This window comes from Pogonomyrmex barbatus, unplaced genomic scaffold (genome assembly GCF_055798465.1).
Source record: "Pogonomyrmex barbatus isolate J1 unplaced genomic scaffold, ASM5579846v1 scaffold9, whole genome shotgun sequence".
Classification (NCBI taxonomy): Eukaryota; Metazoa; Arthropoda; class Insecta; order Hymenoptera; family Formicidae; genus Pogonomyrmex; species Pogonomyrmex barbatus.
In genome coordinates this window covers 3,842,692-3,864,532 of record NW_028297193.1, presented here as the reverse complement: position 1 = coordinate 3,864,532, position 21,841 = coordinate 3,842,692, and the positions used below count along the sequence as shown (strand labels likewise).

The 21,841-nt window shown below is 44.8% G+C and overlaps 1 protein-coding gene across 20 annotated transcripts in view; it reads left to right on the top strand.

The window, feature by feature from the left end:
* Positions 1-21,841, top strand: part of LOC105429092 (uncharacterized) — a 140,657-nt gene that overhangs the window by 83,254 nt on the left and 35,562 nt on the right. For 14 of the 20 annotated variants that reach the window (XM_089084542.1, XM_089084538.1, XM_089084533.1 and 11 more), the window contains exons 2-7: positions 8,112-8,191; positions 9,684-9,719; positions 11,120-11,155; positions 16,016-16,089; positions 17,985-18,069; positions 18,974-19,027. In XM_089084542.1, the coding sequence (XP_088940668.1) occupies positions 8,112-8,191; positions 9,684-9,719; positions 11,120-11,155; positions 16,016-16,089; positions 17,985-18,069; positions 18,974-19,027 (365 nt within the window). The remainder of the gene's footprint in view (positions 1-8,111; positions 8,192-9,683; positions 9,720-11,119; positions 11,156-16,015; positions 16,090-17,984; positions 18,070-18,973; positions 19,028-21,841) is intronic. The other 6 variants (XM_089084530.1, XM_089084536.1, XM_089084531.1 and 3 more) reach the window with 6 other exon arrangements.

The following is a 21,841-nucleotide window of genomic DNA, read 5'->3' as shown; positions in this document are numbered from 1 at the left end:
ATTTACGCTTTTTTAATTAAAAGCGAATACAGTAATAACGTAAAGACTTCCGCGTTAACGGAATTCTCGTTCTTTTCTACGAAATAATTTGAAGTTGTAGTATAATTTAAAGTTTTCATTGCAAATCGCTCTCGTGAGAAGTAAATGTCATTTCCGCACGTTACAAGTTTTCTTCTTGCATCATATTTACGACTCATAGCGGACTCGCAGGAGGAGGTTTATCGACGAGATGTCGATTACAATGGTAGTAACAACTGCGCCCTTAGCGTTCTTCTTATCCCATTGTAGCCGGCTTTTACCCCGAGTCTTTCCGCGAGTTATGCGCGGACCCACGTGCCGCGTTTGATAAACGTACGTTCGGGAGAACGTTGTTTTTCGATGGCCGCGAGAGAGGCGGCCGGGGGAAGGAGGGTTCGTAATGGATTTTACGACCACCATGTTCCATTTTTCCGCGCGTGCCTCCCGCATGGCGCGCAAAAATGAGAGGGAAAAAAATAGGAGTAGCGGAAAACGTTGCGTATAAATCTGGCATATTCTGGTTGTCTGCCGATGCGACGCGACCGGGCGTATCGGCTCTTTGCAACACGGCGTCGACGCCAAAACTCCTCGTCCGCGTATTGCCGAGAGATAAACTCTCCCCAACATTGCGAGACCGAGGGACTTACTCGATTACGAAGACGATATTTCCCGTTCGAAGGCAGATAGTGGAAACTAACTCCCGGCCGGTCGCATTAAAGCTTGTCGGCACCGGCTCGATATAATTGCGCGAGTGCATCGCAGGATGGAGGGAGATATCATGCAACAAAGTTTACTCTGTCTCCCCCGTGGAAAATTTCGGCGAAATGATTGGTCCACTTTGCGCTCGACGCTAAATTAGTCCCGGCCAAATTTCCGCGCCCGCATTCAATATTTTCTCTAATTTAATTTGCAACGCAGGCACGAAGTTTCCGTGTTCACTTGCGATCGAAACCAAGTTGAAAATAAATCAGGAAACCTTTCATGTCGTGGGTACATAAAAAAAGCGTTTCATACGTTCTCGTTAATATTTATTGATGAATTTGCACTGCAAAAATTGCGTGCGTAATGTTTAGTTTGAAAAAAATAAAAAAACTTCGTCCTTTATATATATATATATATAAAGGACGAAGTTTTTTTATTTTTTATATATATATATATATATATATATATATTGCGGCGCATTTTTGGACGTAAACGTTAGGTGACAAGCGACTCGGTCGAAAAAATATTTGTATAAGCTCGAGGTTTCACATAAATCCGATTTATTTTTTAACATTCCTATTTTATTTCGCTTCGTAAATCGTCTTTTGTGCGTCTCGCATGTCAAACACTCTCTTATTCGTTATTTTAAATATTGCGGAAGGTGTAAAAACAAATTGATTCGATAGGAAGGATCGATAATTCTCGCTTAATTCACCCTCCGAAAGGGAGAACGGTAACGCGTCGGTTTGCGATCGCGCGGGATAAAAGCGAACCGAAAGTGCGGCCGCGGGGGAAGCGGATGTTGATTTTGATCGTGCGCGCGTTCCGCAAGAAACGCGGACGGCGGCAGGGTAATTATTTTCTTTGACTATCGACGGCTCTCCGCCGGCTTCCGCTAAATACACTCCCGGGAGTCCCTCCCCGACCGACGTGCACGGGGGTTCGCAAATACGAAGTCGCGGCGAGTAATTGCTTTTTAACAACCCGCGTCCGACAAAGGCAATTAACTCCACGGAAATACGCGGCGAGCCGTCGGTGTTTCAAAAAAAATAGGCAAAGGCTACGCGAAAGTCGCATCCGGATGTAACGATCATTCCCCGACAGAGATGCACCGCGCGCCCGCAGAAAGTTTGGGAAAAACGAGGAGAATAAACGTCACGGCGTGTTCCGCGAAAATAAATTTCACGGAAGTGCAGGCGAGAAGTTTTACCGGGATACACCGCACCGGGAGGGTTCCTTTTAGCGCGCGGCAAAAGAAAGGTGGGAAAAGTCACTCGAGACACATTGAGATTTTGCGAGATATATTTTCCTCCTCGCCTCGCTAAACAACATCGTGATAATAAAGATACGGCGTTTTTTTTTGGCTTTCGCGCACAAAAGTTCCGATTGTGTCGATCGCTGTCATATTCAGGAATGTATTGGCTTTTTCCAACGAAAATTGGAACCGATAAATCCGTTTAGCTTTTTTTTTTTACACGTTATCTAAACCGTGTCTGGTGCTCGTATCAATCGACGAATTGCTACGCGCGGAACAGTAAATGACCTGAAAACGAACTGTCATAAGCTAGCATTTTTATTATATTTACATTCACTTATGTATGTTATCTATTTTTTATTGTACGCGCGATATCGCTGTAGCACGCATATACTTCTCTTATTGTCGATAATTTATCAAATCTAAAAAAATTTCACAAAATTCTGTCAAATCTCTTCAAGATCGATCTCAGAGGTTATCGTTGTAATATCTCACTTGACTCGCCTCTCGTTTGAGGCCTTTCAACGTTAATTGATTTGAATTCAGAGCATGAGTTCCATAATTTATGACGACGATATTGATTACTGCGCGTTTGCATATTATAAATGAAAACAAAGAAGCTTCAGGATTGAAAACCCGTGCGTTGATTAATCAATTCCAGCGACCCGTCGTTCCTCACTGAATTATAGCCCTAGTTATTACACAGGGAGGAAAAAAATGACGGCTAATCAGCGTCAGCCTGATCCTGATGCACCGCCTAATTCAGTAGTCCTCGTGACTGGCTTCACGGACCGTAGGGAGTTCGGTCGATTTCTTTTCCCGTCGAACGCTTGCGGAGAATAGGCTGCTGGCGCGTTTCAGCGGCGCCTAATAGAAAAGGAGGAAATCCCGCGGAAAATGCGCCTGTCTGGGAAACGCTCCTACGTGTACCGGGTTTTACGGCTTTTGCCACCACCGCGATCATTTTCCAGCCGCGTGACTCTATTTTACGAAACGAGCGCGCGGCGTGTCGTTAACGTGACGCGCGTTGTATACACGATCTCTCTCTCTCTTTCTCTCTCTCTCTCTCTCTCTCTCTCTCTCTCTCTCTCGCCTCGGAACTTTGCCAAAACGTCGCGTTAATCTCGTTCTTATTCGCACGAGAGATTCCAAGAGGGTTGACAATCGGAAAGGGCGAGAGAGAGGGAGAGATGCGAGGTTTCCCGCGGGAACGAGAGACAAAAGTTTCGCCCTGTTCCCGTGCCGCATGTCGTCATCCCGAAGTATTTCAGTCGTGTCTAGACTGCGCGGTTATTTCCCGCGCGCGTTTTCTTTGTCCTCTCTTTGTCGTGTTCCCGTTCCTCGCTCCCCCCTCTCTCTCATCCCGCGCCTCGATCACATTCGCGCGAGTCGCCCGACGAAAAGATGGAGACACGCCGAATTACCGAGCAATTGGGCCGCTATGTCGCTCGGAATCGCACGTATGCCAACTATCCCGATAGGTGAAGTGCACAAACGCGAACGACGCGTTCTACGACGGCTCGATTGCAGCGGAAAATGTCCTGTCAGCGCACTCCAATTCGGTCTTGCTTTCAAGGATGCGAGATATGCTGTCCTACATATCGGATAAAATAAATAAAGTCACGAGGAAAGAGCGACGATTGTTTCGAATAAAATAATCTTGAGGCCGATAATTAATTATTATTTTTTTCCTGTATTTGACCTTATATAATATAATAAGAAAATTATTTATGAAATTTTATTCAACTCGTGCCAATGAAAGTTTTAAAATAGGTCATGATTTATTGTAACGTACATTACTTCTACTTTTTCAATATTAAATATTTTTATAATTAAATATTTGATGTAAATTGCAATTGGTAAATAATTAAAATAAATTAAGTGCGAGAGTGAAGTGCATCGAGCGGCCGAATTTGAATTTCACTTTGCGAGATGAAAAAAATCCACCGGATATCGATTACGAGCGTAACGCAGGCGGTTTTCAATCGCGTCACGGAAATCTATTTTCAAGCTTTCTTTAATCCCGCGGCGGGCTGTCTTTTTTCCTCTTTTTTTGCGTATCTGTTCAACATACCGCAATCTGCTCGACACGACGGCCGCGTCGCGGCCCGCAAAGTTCGCCCCGGTCGCTTCTTGCCGAGCGACCAAAGCTGCGCGAGCGGCAGCGATCGGCGATGTCCGCCGGCGCAAACTTTCCTCGTTATACCCCGGGTATTCGCGACAAGTACAAGTATTCGGGGAGGCGAGGCGGCGGCAGCAGCCGTCATCTGCGCGGTCTGATGAGAACCGCGGGGTGGCGAAAACTTGCCGCGTCGAGAGAATAACGGACGGCGAGCAGCCGGAGGGAATTCAAGCGAGGGGGGGAGCTCTCCTCTTTTTTCATCTCGATACTGATCGACATCGATCGATCGTTGCTTCGCCGTCGTCGGCTTCTTCGTTCCGTTCGCGCCTCGCCCGCCTCCGCCTCTTCTTCTCGGAGCATTACCGAACTCGCGCTCCTCGTTTCTTATCGCGCGCGCGGCTCCGCCGTGGGAGCTGGATATCGCGTTGGTTTTGCGCCTGCAAAAAGAGAATCGCCGAGTTTCAACGAGAGTGACACGCCAATTTTTCAAAGTGGGACAGCGCATTTTTATCGCGTTTATCGTATATTCATTAGTATGAATTTACTTAAAATAATCTCGCGAGGAACTCCTCTGGATCTTTTATCGTAGGAAAAAAAAAAAATTACCCTCTTGCTCTTTTCAATTTTAAATTTTGGAGTCGTAATACTTTTTTATAATAATCAGAAAACTGTCCTCGTACGTCGAACGTTTTTTTGAATCTTGCGCACAATGGAACAGATATTAGGAACGGGGAATAAATATTAAATTTTGGACATGAAAATTCGGAATAAAAATTAAACGTAAAGGCACAATGAATACAAATCAGTATAAAATATAATCGTATCTTATACTTACTTGTATTACGTCATCGTATGTTACGTTTATTTCAAATTTTTATTTCTAAAATTTAACATTTATTCCTATTCCCAATATTTCCTCCTCCATTGCGCGCAGGGCCTTGTGTAAATTTAAATAATTCGCCCGCCTTGATGAATTCATTTATACCTTTCGCGAGTTTATATCCGCAAATCCCTGTCGGATTTAAAACTAACGCACCTCGCTTCACTTATATAATTTTGATAGAGCCGTCTGTCGAGTATCCGGTAGCCCCGCGCGGCGCATCCATCGCCTTCCTCGCCGCATAATCCTCGAAAGGGCCGTGTGGCGGGATTATGCCATCTGCCTTTTCTGACTTTTTGTTCGGAGATACAAGATACAAACCGGTGTGCTCTCTCTCGAGACGTGGAGACGCACACGTCCAATACGCGTCCACCAGCTGCCGCTGAGGAATACGCGCGATTGGCACGTACGTCGTTATTTCTACACACATCGTGGAGGTATTATCGTCAGGATGGATTATCCAGAATTGCCGTGGAACGCTACGAGCGATCGTACTGACAGTTTCGTGTCTGTTAAATGAAAATGTGCTCATGTCCGCTCGTCGAGAGAGTAGAAATTCCGCGATCGAGCAATCGCCGCGCGGTAATTCCCTAATCGTACTTTGTCAGTTTAATAATGAACGGAAATAAAAATGTTATTGATAATTCATTTAACGCGTAATATCGATCACTTTTGTAAATTAATTATTTATTCGTATTTATGCTGCCGCGATAAAAGCGTCGTTCCTACGCGAGACTTTAAGGACCGAAGGAAATTGTATTATGATAAATTCGAAACTTTTTTATTCTCTCGGATCTTTTAAAATTCCATTAGCTCTCATATTAAAATTTTGTTGAAATTATAATCTATGGATTATAATATTTATCCTAAAGGTGAATGAATTACAATGAATCAATCCGGGCTTTTAATTATCCTTTTCTTATTTGTGAGAAATCGAATTCAAGAACTCGTCTGTGGGCGAAACTTGTAAATGAATCGTAAGTAGGCTACGTAAATAAAAGCTACCAGCCAACATTTACTTCCACCGACACTTCCACTGAAAAACTTTCGCTTTTTTCGCGCAACTTTTTCCTCGCGCGGCTTCACCCCAAGGTTCATCTGTCTGTAAAAAAAAAAAAAAAATCCGGCAAAAGTTGTTATCCACTGCGACGTGATGCAGCTCGCCCCCGCGGGCGACTTCAGTTCGCGGCTTCCCTCTCCGGAGGATATGACGTCATCCCCTATGCGATGCATGCCGGTGGCGATAAATGGGAAATAAAAGGAGAACCGCTCGTCGCGCCCTTGTCCGAGCGGCCGGCAGCCCCGGGAATAAATCACGATCGAATTGTTCCCCGAGAGAAAGAGAGAGAGAGAGCGAGAGAGGAAGAGAGGGTTCTCCGACCCTGAATGTCAGACAAGTCCCTGCCGGAAATTAGAATAACGCGGACAACGAGAAACGAGCTGCAGTAGCAGCCTACCCTCGGGCGAAGCGTTCACGTCATCATAGAAATGCATGTCCGACTGCATTCATTTATTATTCGTAACAATTTTTAACTTGATCGCTAAAAAGTGTGTACTGTTTTCGTCTGAAGTGCGAAGCACTTTTAATGAATAGCAAAGTGTCGGAAGGGGCCACGTTTACAAATAAAAAGACGCAGATATTTAAAACGTTTTTATTAATCATTTTATTTTCAAATGTATATATTATAATGTAACAGTATAATGTAACAGACAAAAATCATGCCTTTTAATTTATGAACCGCGCGGCTGGCTCGCCTATAACAATTCATTAAGGGTTCTCCGTGCTTTTAGATAGAAACGCGCATAGCTATGATTCTTCTTTTTTTTTTTAGGATGATATTGTTTAACCACGATGGCTCGTACATTGGAGCACGGTGTTGTACAGTATATTTCCATTTCGTTGCGCTCGTCGAAACGGAGCAAGCCCGGATTTTCGTTTTTTCAAGTAATGAAGCTGAAAGGGGGATACGAGCAGCCATGTAACGTCCACCGGCGAAGCCGGTATGTCAAATAAAATGAAAAAAAAAAGGGGAGAAAAAAATCAAATGTCAAATAAAAGAATTAGTCCCGTTACGTTCATGCCGCGAAGCTGGTCGATCAGATTTTCGCCTGCATGCTGCACATTCATTCTCCTCGATTTTCGAAATACCTTCGACGGACGAGAACGACGATGTAATTTCATTTCGCGTCAAATCTATTGGTCCTTTCGCCCATTCACTCGGACCCGCTGGCGCTCGCGCGCTACAGGGTGGTCCGTCGTTACCGGATGCTCTTTCATCACGCAACCGCGGGAATGAAGTTAGGATAATGATAGATTTGTCCGAACGTCGAGCTACGTATGATTACAAAACTACTTGGCGCTAAAAATCGAAATTGTTGAAATACCATCGAAATAAATCAGAATAAAACGAACAAGATATAAATGAATCGCGGGATTAATAGTTGGAAATTTATAGATCTCACATGGCAATAATTATAGCCTGTTGTTTTGCGTTTATTCCTAAATATCTACGAACTGATATTGAGCGGAGTTGAGGTATCTCATATAGCCATCCCCGAAGTTTATCCGTTGGTGCAATCCCCAAAACTCATTTTCACCGCTGTGGTAACACTTCGTTAGTGGTAACGCTCGAGCTGTATAGGGTGTCCATTTTACTTTAGCGATTGGCCACAGGAGTATACAAGAGTCTCTCGTAAACTTCAATATTCCCACTGGATATTCTCACTTTGTCAAAGATCAACTCGCTCTCGGAAAACTGAAATCGCAACTGCGACAGAAGAATTTTGAGAGAACCACAAGTTTTTTTTTAACGTAATTTCATTTCTAAAATGAAGATTAAAAAAAGTGTCACGTAATTCTAGCGAAAAATTGGACTTTCGAGTGTCAAGAAATTTTTGTACACTTTGTATACTTCGAAGCGTGAAACGCGCGAAAGTAGATAGTTCGATCCGAACAACTTGTTTTAAAAGAGTTAAATGTAGTTGTAAGACAAGTGAAATACCTATCTCTGGTATATGTTTTTCTTGTTCGGCAATCGAAGCTGCGCTTGCCTTCCTATCGCTAAGAGAGAATCGGAAGTGTTTCCAGGTATATATATGTACGACTTCATAGTTTCATTGTTCGTGTGTTTCAGGTCCACCCGGTGAGCCGGGTCCACCCGGAAAAAGGGGCAAGAAAGGAAAGAAGGGCGATCCCGGGGAGCCCGGTGCGCCGGTGAGTACCTTCGTGCTGATACTTTGGTATCGGGGCACGCCGTATATATATATATATATATATATACAATAGAATACAATACAATACAACCCTCTAGTTTAATGCACCGATACGTCGCACGTGCAGTTGTGTGTGTGCGCGAGTGTGTTTCTTAGGGAGTGCAGCAGCTCCATGCATGAAGTAGTAGTTAACAGATACGCGTTATATTATCCCTTTGTTTCGCTTTTCTGAACTCGAGATTGAATACACGTGGTGACTAATGTAAGCAGTACGCGCTTTTGCTAGAAAGAAGCGAGCGCGCGCGCGCGCGAAGAGAATTGAAGATGTACTCTCGGAAAGAACCGTCTAAACCGTAAAGTTTAAAGAACGAGCTGAGTGCTACCGCGTATTAATCATGATGTACGTTATAAACTTCATTTTTCTTCTGAAGAAATCAATTTTTCTTCCCTCTGAGGAAGCGAGAGTTTAGACCGTTTCCTGCGGGTGCGTCTTTAATTCAACATGAATATTATCGAGAACTTTGTCGCGTAATTATGTTAGCTTAAAGATGAAGCTCGCACATTCCATTTACAGAGAGAAATTATTTGATATTTAATTGGTGCTTTCCTGTTGGCTGTTTCCTAAAAGAATCGACATGGATTATCGAGGACAAAATTATAATATAATATTGTTACCAATGGAGAAACGAATTAATATTAATTTTTCTCGCGCGGTACCAACTTACATTACGTCAAAGTAGTAATTAATTATAATTAGTTATAAAATTTATATATACAACTCGCTCACATTTTTTATCCTAATAATTTAAAAGCTCAAAAATTCTTATTTTTCTCCTCAAATTTAATTTATTATTAATCCTTATATTTGCTTTTTACATTCCCATTCGATATACATACGCATCCGTCGAATCTAGTCTCAAAATTATAAGAAATAGATAGAGTTATCTGATAGAGTTATCAGTCGCATTTAATTATCAAGGTTGAAATGGTGCGTCCGTCGCAACACGACGGCAACGATTCTCTCTGGCTGGCAGCGTCGTGGGTGTTCCTGGAGCGCGCGATCGGATTTCCCTCGCCGATTGCCGATCGAGCGAGCGCATCGTCGCGTAATCAAAGATCGTGGATTGGCGGAACGCCGGGAGAACGGGAAGGGAATGTGTATCCGCGCGCTCGTGTGCGTGCGCGCGTGCTTATACGTCCATGGAATATCTAATTGGCCGGAATAATTATCGGCGGGCGGTAGTGTATACGGGTCCTTACAGCCGGGACTGCCGTATATACACGTGGATATATACATATACATACCGGGACCGGGAGCGATAATATCGCGGGCACGATCGGCCGGCCCGCGAAATAATCGCTTTTGCATGCGCGCGAGAGAGTACCTTGAGTAAATCCCCTCCCTACCCCAGCTCCCTCCCCTCCCCTCCCCCTTCACCCCCTCCTGCCTCTCGTGTAAACGAGTTTTTAATTTTTTATACCCCTTCTTACAGGGTGTGGCCGGGACGCCGGGCAAGAACGGTTTTCCGGTATATTATTTTTTATTTTCTTTCTCCTTCTTTCACACACTCCTTCTTCTTGCTTCTCTCTGTCTGTCTGTCTGTCTGTCTGTCTGTCTGTCTGTCTGTCTGTTTTACATCTCCTCACTCACTTGCATTCGTCTCTTTCTCTCTCTCTCTCTCTCTCTCTCTCTCTCTGTCTCGCTCTCTCTGTCATGTTTCTTGAACACCACGACTCTCACCACACCACCATGTGCATCGAACGTAACAGCCATTAAGTACTATTAATGCGTATCATGTAGCCGCTGATGTGCGATTTTTGCTCGTTTGACCTGCTTCTTTATCCGCGAGCTGTCTCTCGATCCTCTTCCGGCTCTCGATACTAGCTATCCATCTAGATTTTTTGTTTTCGTTCTTTTTTTTTTTTTATCTCATTCATATTGTATATCAGCGCAATTCATACGAAGCGCGAAATCGGACTCCGGCATTCTCGCCTCCGCTACATTGTATCGCGCGTCGCTTTGACGACTGAAGGTGCAACTGTGTACAGGAAAACGGATGTTTCGAGGAAACGGATTAATTGCATTCTCCGCGCGTTACGAGTATCACTTCTCGTTTTAATTGGCAATCTTGAGTCGGCTATTAACGTTTCCGATTTACTAAAGTATCAAGTTATCAGTTTCGTTGCAGCTGTAATTGCCGAGTGGAATCTCGGCGATCGATCCGTCAATGAAAAGTGAACACGTCGAGTATCGGCGCGAAATATTTTCGTTATAATAAAAAATTGAGATCGTATCAGAGAATATAAAATTTTTTTACGGGAAATTAATTTTTTGTAACATTTGCATACGCGTCGCGGCGCGTCCGTAAAATTTGTAATTAATAAAAAATGCCGCGTGTCTCCTCTTATTTAAATTGCACGCAATCGAAAAATAAATTAGATATGAAAGGTAAATCGAGTCATATTTAACTGTCGGCTCTGATTAATCACGCTAGCAAACGATATTGAAAGAAATTCGATATAAATTGGCGGAACGGCGAAATGCCAATTTTGAGATACGACCCGGCATCAAATATGAAAGTTGCCCCATCAGGATTAAAGCCGCGCTAAAATTAAACATTCACGTGTGCCAAATAAAGTTTCTATTAACAGCGCTTCCTTCCTCGCGTGATTCTCGCGCCTCGTCTCGCAAATGCACGCGTCAACATCGAGAGGATCATGCGAGTGCACTTTTGTCGCGCCTGGAAGCATAACGACTCATCACGTCTCTGGTTTGTCGCGCTCGCCCACGTTTTTTATTACATGTTACATACACAAGGAATGAGATTTTCAAGGGCGCGCTCAGCCCGCACGCAATTTTTCACTTTTCTTCGTTCGTCGTTACGGACGCGTGAGCGACGACTGGCACTCACTGGCGGTGTTCTTTCAGGGACCCATCGGCTTGGACGGGCCCAAAGGTGATCCGGTAAGTTCACCACCATAATTTACATTTTAATTCCGTCCTGGCGTTACAAGCGTGCGAAATTAATTGCCTCGCAAAAAGCGCGAGGGGCGATATTTTATTTTCGCGACGCTTAACGTTCTGAGAATAACATTATTTAATAGAATAATGGTTATGGGCGTGAGGGTGTTTAATCATAATGTATCTCGTGCGGCGAGAAACCTGTTTTGCGCCAAAATTTATGCTTATTCGAGGTGTCATCGTAATAAATTCAATAATTTCTTCCTTTTGTTGCGGTCACACAGGTATGAGTCGGGTCCTGTATTGATTTATGAAATTTTTAAATATTTTATTTCGCAAAGTCGACCGTCACGAAAACAAACTGGAAACTGCGAAACAATCAACTCGCGATTAAATATGCAAGATATCTCGCGAATTTTCGTTTGACTGATCTGTCAATATCGGCCGATTGTTCACATGTATTTTAAACGACATGGTACAAAATTAGCCATCTTATCTAGATTTGTCCTAATTACACAGGTGTGAAACGAGGTCGCTCAGGACATTTTCGGGCCATCTATCTATTACCTATTCAGACCGACAATTTATTTAAGTCGCGTGCCTCTCTCCTCCTCTTCCTAGTCGATTTAATTAAACGAGCACTTTTATATATTATCTAGTCACGTGTTCCCATCAGGAAGGGGAAAAGTCGTCGGAAAAGACGACGATCAAGAAGGCAGCGAAATCGAACGGTCGAAATGACAGACAGTAAAGATAATGACACGAGAGAGCGAGAATTTTGATATCGAGTTTCCGTCAAACGCAGCTGTTCCTAAAGGGATGAAACTTTTCCGGTCTACTTCGCGTCGTATTTCAGTAGAAATCAGAGTAAGATATTTAGCTTTGGTATTTCGAGATACGACTCGATCGGTGATTCCATCGGTGATTCGGTGATTGTACGGGAACGGGTGAATTTAGGTATTTAGGTATGAGCTTTGAGCTCTGTTTTGCTCGGGCAACTTTTTCAAGGCCCCCCCCCTCCGCTTGTTCGCAACAGCTGACGTATGTTGAGCGAATTAGCCGCAAAAATGCAGGATGATCAATCATATGGGTGATACATTTGGTACACCGTGCGTTTCGATATCAGACCCAGGGTTTTGACGTGCGCTGATCAAACGCAGGCGATGCGAATGAAAATGTATCGAGATTTGAAATGAAATGAAACATTACGTGGCTCCGACGCGGATATTTTCGCTGGCATTTATACGAATGCGGACTGCGAAAATACGGCTAATCGAGAAAATCATTATTTTATTTTTATTGTGGCACTCCGATGCCGGGAAAATTGGTTAAGCAAAGCATTCCGCTGGCGCTTCAATATTTTATTATTTTAAAAATATGAAAGGAATACACCAAGATAGATAGCGTATCGTATAAAAAAAAAATAGAGAATATATTAAAGTTACAATATTAAAGCGCGGACGGGCTTGCAGACACAGATGTTGACTTTTTTAACCGTAGCCAACTTTTTTCAAGAAAGTATTGGAGAAAAACGCCATTAATTTCATTCATCTATGAATATATTTACGCGGCGAGAGGAGCTCCGTTATAAAAGGATTTAAAATTTAAAAGCGACGCTATTGCATTACTTAATTATCATCGTTATTGTAGGATGTTAATAAATCAAGTTAGCTCAGCTTTCGTAAACAAAAATAGTTTATTAGAATCCGGTATATACAAATTTACGCTATTCTTTTTTTTTTTTTAACATGAGAGCATTCCGCAGTTGGAATTATTGTGATTTATTAAGACAACTCTATATCCTTGGTCGCGGTTGTGGCGGCGGCGGTCAAATAAGATTGGAAGATGAATCGAGTTTTAAATTGAAGATTTGCTCGCTCACTTGCACTCACTTACTCTATTAATTTCGCCGCTCGTCGAGGAGCAGTTATTCGTCTGCGCTCGATCGTTATACTTTCTTCGTGATCTTTTAACTTAAATCATCCGATTCGTCGTTCGAATCTGTTCATGAACCGACCCGCCATCACGTTCCGTTCGCGCTAAACGAACGTACAAAGTCGCGATATGCAGAACATCTTCGTTACTTGTCGCCGTCGTTTCCATCTCATCATCCATAAATGTATAAGCCATACATAGATAATGGCGAGGTGTCTCTTCGAGAAGATGAATACGCGAATCTCGGAGCGACACGAGCGCAGATTGATTATTCCGCATTCCTTATTTCGCCGTCTTATTATTACACGTCTGTCTGATCGTCGTGCATCGACTGCGCACACGAGACATTATTATTATTATTATTATTATTATTATTATTATTATTATTATTATTATTATTACGCTTTCGGAGTTCCGTCTTTCTACGAGAGCAGATCTCTCTTTCTCTTTCTCTGCACGTACTCGCGGGAACAAGAGCCGTCATCTAACGGGAATACGCAAATTCGCGTATGTTAGGATATAGAAGTTCCATAGTCCATGGGGTTCGTTTCCCTGATCCGACCTGGCATATGAGATGCTTGCGCGAGAGGCTCGCGCTGAGTACACGATGGGGTCCTTGTATTATATCCAGGTACATACATCCCCTCGTGTATATGCGTGACTCTCGGTTATGCAAGGTCCTCGTAACACGCAAAGTCTTTTCGCATGACAGGCCCTTGTATGCGCGTCGGTGGCCCTTTGTGGCCACCTAGTTTGCCTTACCGTGGAGCGCCAGCCTCTGTCTATCCACGGTACACACACACGTGCCCGGCGGTGCGTCGCGTGTATGTTTGATGTCGCGCAGGATGTCGGGGAATTACTGCTATTTCCCTTAATTACAGACGTTACGTGATTAATTAAGAAGATCGACGACGCGCTAAATAAATGCTTTTCGCGATGCAGGATCAGATGAAGAGACGGCTCTTTTTCCATCTTAAAACTGGACCTTCACCTCTCGAATATCGTCGCAATTTGAGAGTCCATCATAGTGCTGAATAATAAAAGGAAAACAAATTAGATTAAAGAGAGGACTTCGTCCTCTCGATAAAATTTTCATCAAAGAACGATCGATTTCGGATCGATAAAGAAATTTACGAGGTACTACGATGATTTCGGGACACTCCATACGCTTAGGTACCTGACCGTAGAGAATACACAAGGATGTGTTGCGTGGTAGGACACTGACGTGACTGGATCTCGGTAAGGTACAAACGACAGAGCAAACAGATAGCGAGGGGAATGTGTTCGGGAAGAGGAGAACGAGTACGTGCACGATTGAAAAAGAGAGAGAAGGAGAAAGGGAGGGAGAGGAGGGAGAGCAATAAGTGCATTGCAAATATCGCGAGATGTTTGTTCTGTCGATGGCCGGGAAGAAAGGACCCGCACGATCGACTCCTTCCTCGCGTTTCCCTTCTTTACCCGGGCCGGCGTTTTCTTTTTAAACGAGTGTGGCAAACGAGTGTGTGCACAGTCGCCTGGCGTCCAATACCCGCGCGACGCCGTATTACGGGCATTCCCAGATTCGAATAACGAATCCGGCGTTTATATCGGATTTCGTGCAAATAGTCGTAGCGCGGGTTACGGCGGTAGCGGTGACTCCGCAATTTGCCTCGGGATCGCCGAGTTTACTCTCTCTTGTACCTCTCGTTATTCCGGGGGCAAAGATCCGGCGGGCAAACACACGCGCAGGTTTATCTTCTTGGAAATTTACAAGCGCGCTATCTGCCCCCGACGAAATATTAAATCGCGATTTTAGCCTTCGCTGAATCGAGAAAACCCCACCGGTTTTGTCAAATTTCCGAAATTTTATGCGGGTCTCTCTCTCTCTCTCTCTCTCTCTCTCTCTCTCTTTCCAAATACACCGCGAAGAATGGACGCCGCACGTGTAATAATATAATTGTCTGTGTGTGCTGATACAGTCACGCAAAAATAGATCTGAATAAACCGCGTGTAGTGGAATAGGAATGATTCGACTTTTTACGGTTCCGACTTTCAATCGGATAGTCGATTGGAACTGTAGATTAAATCTTAACGCGGTATTTCGATATGAAAAAAAAGACACAGATGTTTTAAATTTTACTTAATATTTTCTCCTCTAATCGACTCCCAATTTGCCTAATTTTCTTTTTTCTTTATTATGAATATGAGAAATATATGTTGTTTTTTAATCTGTTGGCATGAATTGTAGTGAATTGATTTGTATCTATCGAGTCTACATTAATATAAGTACATAATTATGTTGTGTGAAGTTAATGTAGTTAAGATATTACACACACACACACACATACACACACACACACACACATATATATATATATATATACACACACACACACACACATATGATATTATAAAGAATAAAATGAAGATAAGATTAAAATGAAAACTTACACGCGCATCTAACTTCTTCGTAGATTTTAGAAACGAGAATTATTTGAAAGAAAATCTCATTTAGTTTAATAGCAGAATCTGCAGAATCTCCGTACAGACATTTTGAACTCTACGCTATCTCTGAAACGGAACGATTGCGTCAGAATTCTTAATTAAAGCTGAAAGTGTCTTGGCTGTAATTCAACACGCAAAGTTAATATGAAAACGAAATCTCGGCGCGTCTTTCTAACATTTAACATATCAAAAGGAGATAGTAAAATCCTCTTGAAATAACGCGAGGAGGAGTCGCGTATAAAAACTCGAGGAAATTCCAATTTTTTCCGCGGAGTTTTACAGGTAGTTACAAATTGGAGATAATGCACAAGAGGGGGGGGGGGGGGGAGAGATATTTGATCGCAGCGCAGTTGTGACAGGCTCATTCCGAAAAGGCCTGTTCATTCCGCTTATCGTGTCATCGTTATTGCACCACGTAATACACAAGGTCTCTTTTGTTCGCAGGGCCGACCCGGTGACAAAGGACAGAAAGGCGAGCTGGGCAGCCCCGGATTCGACGTCTTGTCCGCAGTGAAGGTATCTAAGCTACGCTATCTGGCGCGGAGCGAAGTAATATCCGCCGGCGCACTCGTAACGCGAAAATGCGTGCCGCGCTCTCTCATTTCTCGCCCTGCAGCCTCCGTCGCCGCCCTTCAGAGAGCAATCTCGTAAAGCCCCGTGTGTACCACGGGGTGTGTGTGTACCACGGTGCGGACGACGCGCCGAACGGATAGAAAGAGAGAGAGAGAGAGAGAGAGAGAGAGAGAGAGAGAGAGAGAAAGAGACACGAGAAGAATACGGGATAAATTCTGAAGGGACGACAAGGGAGGATGCGCGCAGGCGGAAGGAGTAGAACGATATTTTCATCGCGCGTGAATCCCATTTTACGTGGTAAAAAGTGCACTCGAGCGGGAACGTTATTAACGCCTTCTCGATCGCGTCGCCGTGAAGCGTCAAAGGACAGAGGATTAATCGAATAAATTACACGGATTTCGTGATTTCAGCCCGAAGAATTTCAAAAATATCGGGAGCGAGCCGAAGAGCGAAGAAAATTAGTGTCACGCGCAGCGCGCAGGGAAGCGCTCCCTTTCGATCCGGAGTTAAAACGGAGACTCTTTTTATTCCCGGGAATCTCCTCCGGGAAATCATATAACCAAAGCTCGCCAGATGGCCTTCATCATTCATCCTTTTCGCGTTTATCCGCGATAATTAAATCGCTCTCGGCTCTCGCGCGAAAGCGAGATTTGTTTGAAAGAGTCGAAGCATCTGAAATAACGTTTCGCGCCGTCGCGATCGAGAAACGGGACAAGTTCTATTACAACGTCGCACTTTTTTGAGGTCGAGGACGCGGCTCCTTCGTCACTCCGCTCGAGCACACTTGCGCGCGTGCGCGCGCGCGCGTCGTTGATCGCGCCTGATTTTCTTTTATACGACGAGAGAGAAAGAGCCACTTTCTCCTGTCGCCTCGATCGTCCGCAGCTCGAGAACCTAGCTAGCTTCGCCCTGGAAGTCGAGCGACGTCCGCCGATTCCATTGCGGAGGCGACGACGCGTGCACGGCGCGTTTGCCCGTGCACATGCATATGCATGTCCAGGGCGAAACCACCGAGGTGGCTCCGCGTTCTCTCGATCCAGCGTGCAACAAGCGCGCCCGGTGTATCGATCGGTGCGTTTGCCGCGCGACGACGAGCACATCATGTACGGAGTCCGCGTGCGAGGCGATCGACGACCAGAGGAGATCGTCACGATCGACAGATAATTTTCTGTGTCTTTGTGAAGATCAAAATTTCGGTTTAATCTAAGGAACGAAATGAAAATGAAAACAGTCCTTAGGAAATGACAATTAATGTTGTTTTCGAGATAATTAATGTTGATGCTCTCTTGAATATGCTGCAGATAAAACGAGACTGAAAGTAATATTTTATTTTACACACTTGCTGTGTGAAGGAAAGAGATGTTTTTCGCACAGCGCTCGTACACACAGCATGAGCGTTTGTTCAATTAAGTAATGGCATAGTAAAACATCGTCTGACAGAAGAACCGCGCCAGCTGTTGCGCGCGATCCGTCGTAATGACGCTCGTCCACGATGTTCCGCGCGTTCGAACGACGAGCGGCGAAAAACAGACGAACGAACGAACGATCGTCGCGCCCGTCCCATCCGTCAAAATGCAGACGGTGGTGTAGAACCATCGGCGTGATTGCCCGAACCCGGTGAACATCGGGTGAACACCGAGGAAAAAAAAGTCCAAAGTCGATCTCTCGCGCATGCGGACTCCGCCTGTCGCGAATTTCACGCGAAATCTGTCTTTCGCGCTCGCTTGCTCGCTCGCTCGCTCGCTCGCCCGTCGACGCGTCGACCAGCCAACAGCAACATCGCGACATCGTCAGTACGAGAGTGAATGAATAAATCTTGCCTTTTTTCTCGCCTACGGGTCAATGCACAGGGATTGGGGTTAAAGAGGTCGGTGACGACGCTCCGCGGCGGGACACTCGGCTACGCGGAAATCGTCGCCCTCAAGGTAAACCGGCCTCCTCCTCCTCGGAAGGCGCGACACGCTTCTCGGTGTCGCGATCCGGACGGACGTCCTCCAATTCCCTCAATCGTCTCCCCGCTGTCTCTCACCCATGCCATTTCGTCATTGTCCAACACTACCGTAGTCATCGTCGCTTCTTCTCTTCTTCTTTTCATCTCCCCGTCCACACACGCTCTGTCTCCACCCTCCTCTCCGCCCACCCCTGTTAGTACCACCTGTATGTCAGTTTTTCTTTTGTTGGGTATCCGCGCGTCGTCGTCGCATACATTCCGGATGCGCGACAGGCCGGATCTCGTCGTCCAGTCGTTCTTTAGCTAGTCGTTGCCTCGTGCGGTGCTTTCGGTGTAGCGTTCTCTCGTTGGTTTATACAAAACGAAGCGCGCCGCCGATGCTCGATCATCGAATCGGGGTCTCCTTTCTCTTTGTCGGTCATCAATCTCTCGACTCTGACGTAATACGATCTCAAATCGATTTCGCTTCCAGACGTGCATAGGATAAAAACAACCGCGTATAAAAATAATTGACATGGACATGTATATAATATGTGTATCACTGAAAGAATATATGTAAGGATATAAAAGAACGATAAATGAGAGAGATCCCCTCTGATCGAACGACTGTCGGCGATGCGCTTTTTCACTTTGGTTTTTGGTTGGTAATGGTGTTTACTTTAAGTTACAGTATTTAGGTATATCTCTGGGCATGCCTTGGATTCGGAAGAGCAGTGAAATACGAGAACCCATACCTTCCCCGCCCACCCTTATGAAAAAAGCCGACATGAACCTCCGATACGCTTCCCGCCCGAAAAAGATCACCCCCTGCCCCCCCTTCCCCTGTTTTTGTCTTGTAGCGATTTGGTTTTTTACCCGTAGTGTTGACCTACTTTTAGGATCTTCAGGAGAAAGGGGTTAATATCTCAGCGCAGAACATCATACCACTGAAAGTAAGTGCGCCTGCTCTTCGGGAGCCCCCTATTTCCTCCTCCCTCACCGTCGAACCCTCGACGAGTGGTGCTCAAATTTTGTAATAAAATAATCTCTCGACGATCGAAACTAAAAAGATTTAAATTTTATTTCTCAAATTCAGAATTATACATTATTGTTATTTAATATTTATGTAATTACCATTTTCATTTGCGTTCGTTATCTTCAAAATGCTTTCAATCTTTTAAGCTACGGCACGTTTTAATTAAAAAAAAAAAGGGAGGGAAGAAACGTACCCGTGGAGTAAGCTAAATATTTTTAAAACTTATCTTTTGTTTATTCGCTTTTCTCGAGGACTTAAACACCTCGAGATTATTCTAAATTTGCTCGTGAAAGTAGAAAATGTGCCGTTGAAATGAGCTGTAAAGAAGTTGCAAAAGTTTGCTCACCTCGGAGGAATCCCGGGGCGATTTAATTCCCCCTTTCTCCGAGGTTGAGAACTTGGTTTCTCGCTCACCGTCGCGACAACCGGAAGTTGCCGGGAGGGTTTATTTATCGGTCGGATAGCCGATACCGAGCGCGCCGTCCGTTCCCTAATCGCAAAGTGGAATTTCATCGCGGTCGACGACAGCCGAGCACTATTCATCCGGGGGAACGAACGAGGCGCGAACACGGCGGAAGAAAGAAATCTTCGAAACAGTTGTAACTCGGGTGATCGCACAGGTCGCTCATAGCCGAGTCACACCGCCGTGCTCGCGCCGCATCGACGTTCTCGAGAATTGCTAGACCCTTACAACATACCCTTTTACTTTACGGTTCGATACCTCCGTTCTTTTGCCCCATATCTTCCTCTTTCTTTCTTTCTACTGTATTCTCTTTATCGGGGGTCGTGTACACCGTTACCGCGCGCCTCGTATAGCATCTCCCGACAATCGATTGTCCCGATACGCGAAAGGAAAAACCGCTCGAAAAGCCGCGGAGAGAAGCCACCGTCTTGCCGCCTACCTCGCAATATTCCATCTGCATCGGGCGAATGCAAATCCTCTCGTGAAAGGCAGACGCAGCCTCGCAGGCTTAGCTGCGGCGGTGGCTGCCGCCGTCGCTCGTCGAATTCGTATTTCCTCGAAAGATCGAAGACGCGGTCGGTAGTGGAGTGTGTTAGTGGCGCGATATCCTATACTCTTTCGGGGTAAGAGATGGGAACCGGTTCCCCCTCGCGCGTTCCGAACATCCGCTCCGGGTTGGTACTTTGACTCGGCACGACGGCGGCTTCCATGAGCGCCGTTTGGGTTTCAAAGGGGATATATATCGCCTCGTCGCTCGAGATGCATTGCTTTATCAAATTCCGAAGGCGGAAGATTTTTAGAATTACAGTTTCGCGACGTAGAAATTTTCAGAGTCAAATTCACAGTCGAAGAATTTTCAGATATTTAACTTTGCCGGCGAAGGAATTTCCAACTGAAATTTCATTCGATGAAAGAGACTCGGATCAAAATTTTGTTGTAAAGACAATTTTTTTTAATTCAAATTTTACTCGCGACATTACACATGTAAAATATATTTGTAATAATAACAAGTATCACTTGTGAATAAAAAAAATTCTGATGAAAGTAGTACTGACAGTAGTAGTAACAAAACTTCCAACTTGACAGAATGTGTAGAAATATTATCAACGATATTTCTCGAAAAAAAGTTCTTCGCGATGATTGAGTTTTGCATTCGACGTGGCGTGTACGCGCGGCAGGGTGTCAATACTTAAAAAAAAAAAAAAAAAAAAGAATACGCGAGGAGAAAAAAAAACGCTCGAAATTCACGAACACCTTCGCGAAAGGGAATTTCACGCGAGAGGTGCGGATTACGTGGTCGCGTAGCCGCGAAAAAATCCCGGCGGGAACGCGCGCGAGAGGGGAAAAAAAGGGAAGTGGAAAAAAAGCGCGGCCGCGCTACACGTCGGTGCACATAAGGCGCGAGTAAAAAATGCACGACCCCGACGCACCCGTCCCGCATGTCGATGCGAAAATCGCACACGCGCCCGTGCATACACGGGACGCGTGCGTGCGTGCATTGCATGATACTACTTTGTAATATCTGCAGTCTATCCTGTTCTCTCTGTGGCGACGTAGTGCGATGTGTGTGTGTGTGTGTGTGTGTGTGTGTGTGCGTGTGTGCGCGTGTGTGCGCCACGCGTGTATGTTCACCCGCTGGACGAATGCGCGGGCGATTTATGGCGCGTAGGTGGTATCCGTAGACTTGCCTGTGATCGTATCGCAGTCGCATGATTGCACGATGATGGTGTATTTGATGTAGCTGTCGGGAATGAATGAGTAACTGCCGATTCTCCGGCGGGGTTAATCGAAACCCGAATACGCGATGATCTCGAATCGCGAGATGATTGCGCCCCCCCTTCGCGTCGCGTTGCGTGACCGAGTTCGATCGTAAGTGCAGCATGGAAATAAAGGAATTATCAGAGACGGTTGCACCGAAGGTCGAGCTGAGAGAACGAAGTTCGTTCTAAGGATGTTGCTGAAAAAATACATACCGCTGACCTATTTCAATAGAATTGCAATTTTATTCTTTCGCAGATGCGATTGCGAGCATCGATAGAGATACTTTTGAGGCTACCAACGTGTAATATATTGTGTTGTAATATATTTACATGAAAATGCATGTGCGCTTGCCACAATGGCAATGACAATGCATAAGGGTAACGCAAATAATGAATGAATGACAATAGCATGACCGCGGAATACCGGAAGAGACGGTTAGCCGTAATGAGCTAAATTTCCTTTCTCTATCCAGGCTACAACTAGAACTACGTTCGAGAATTCAATAAT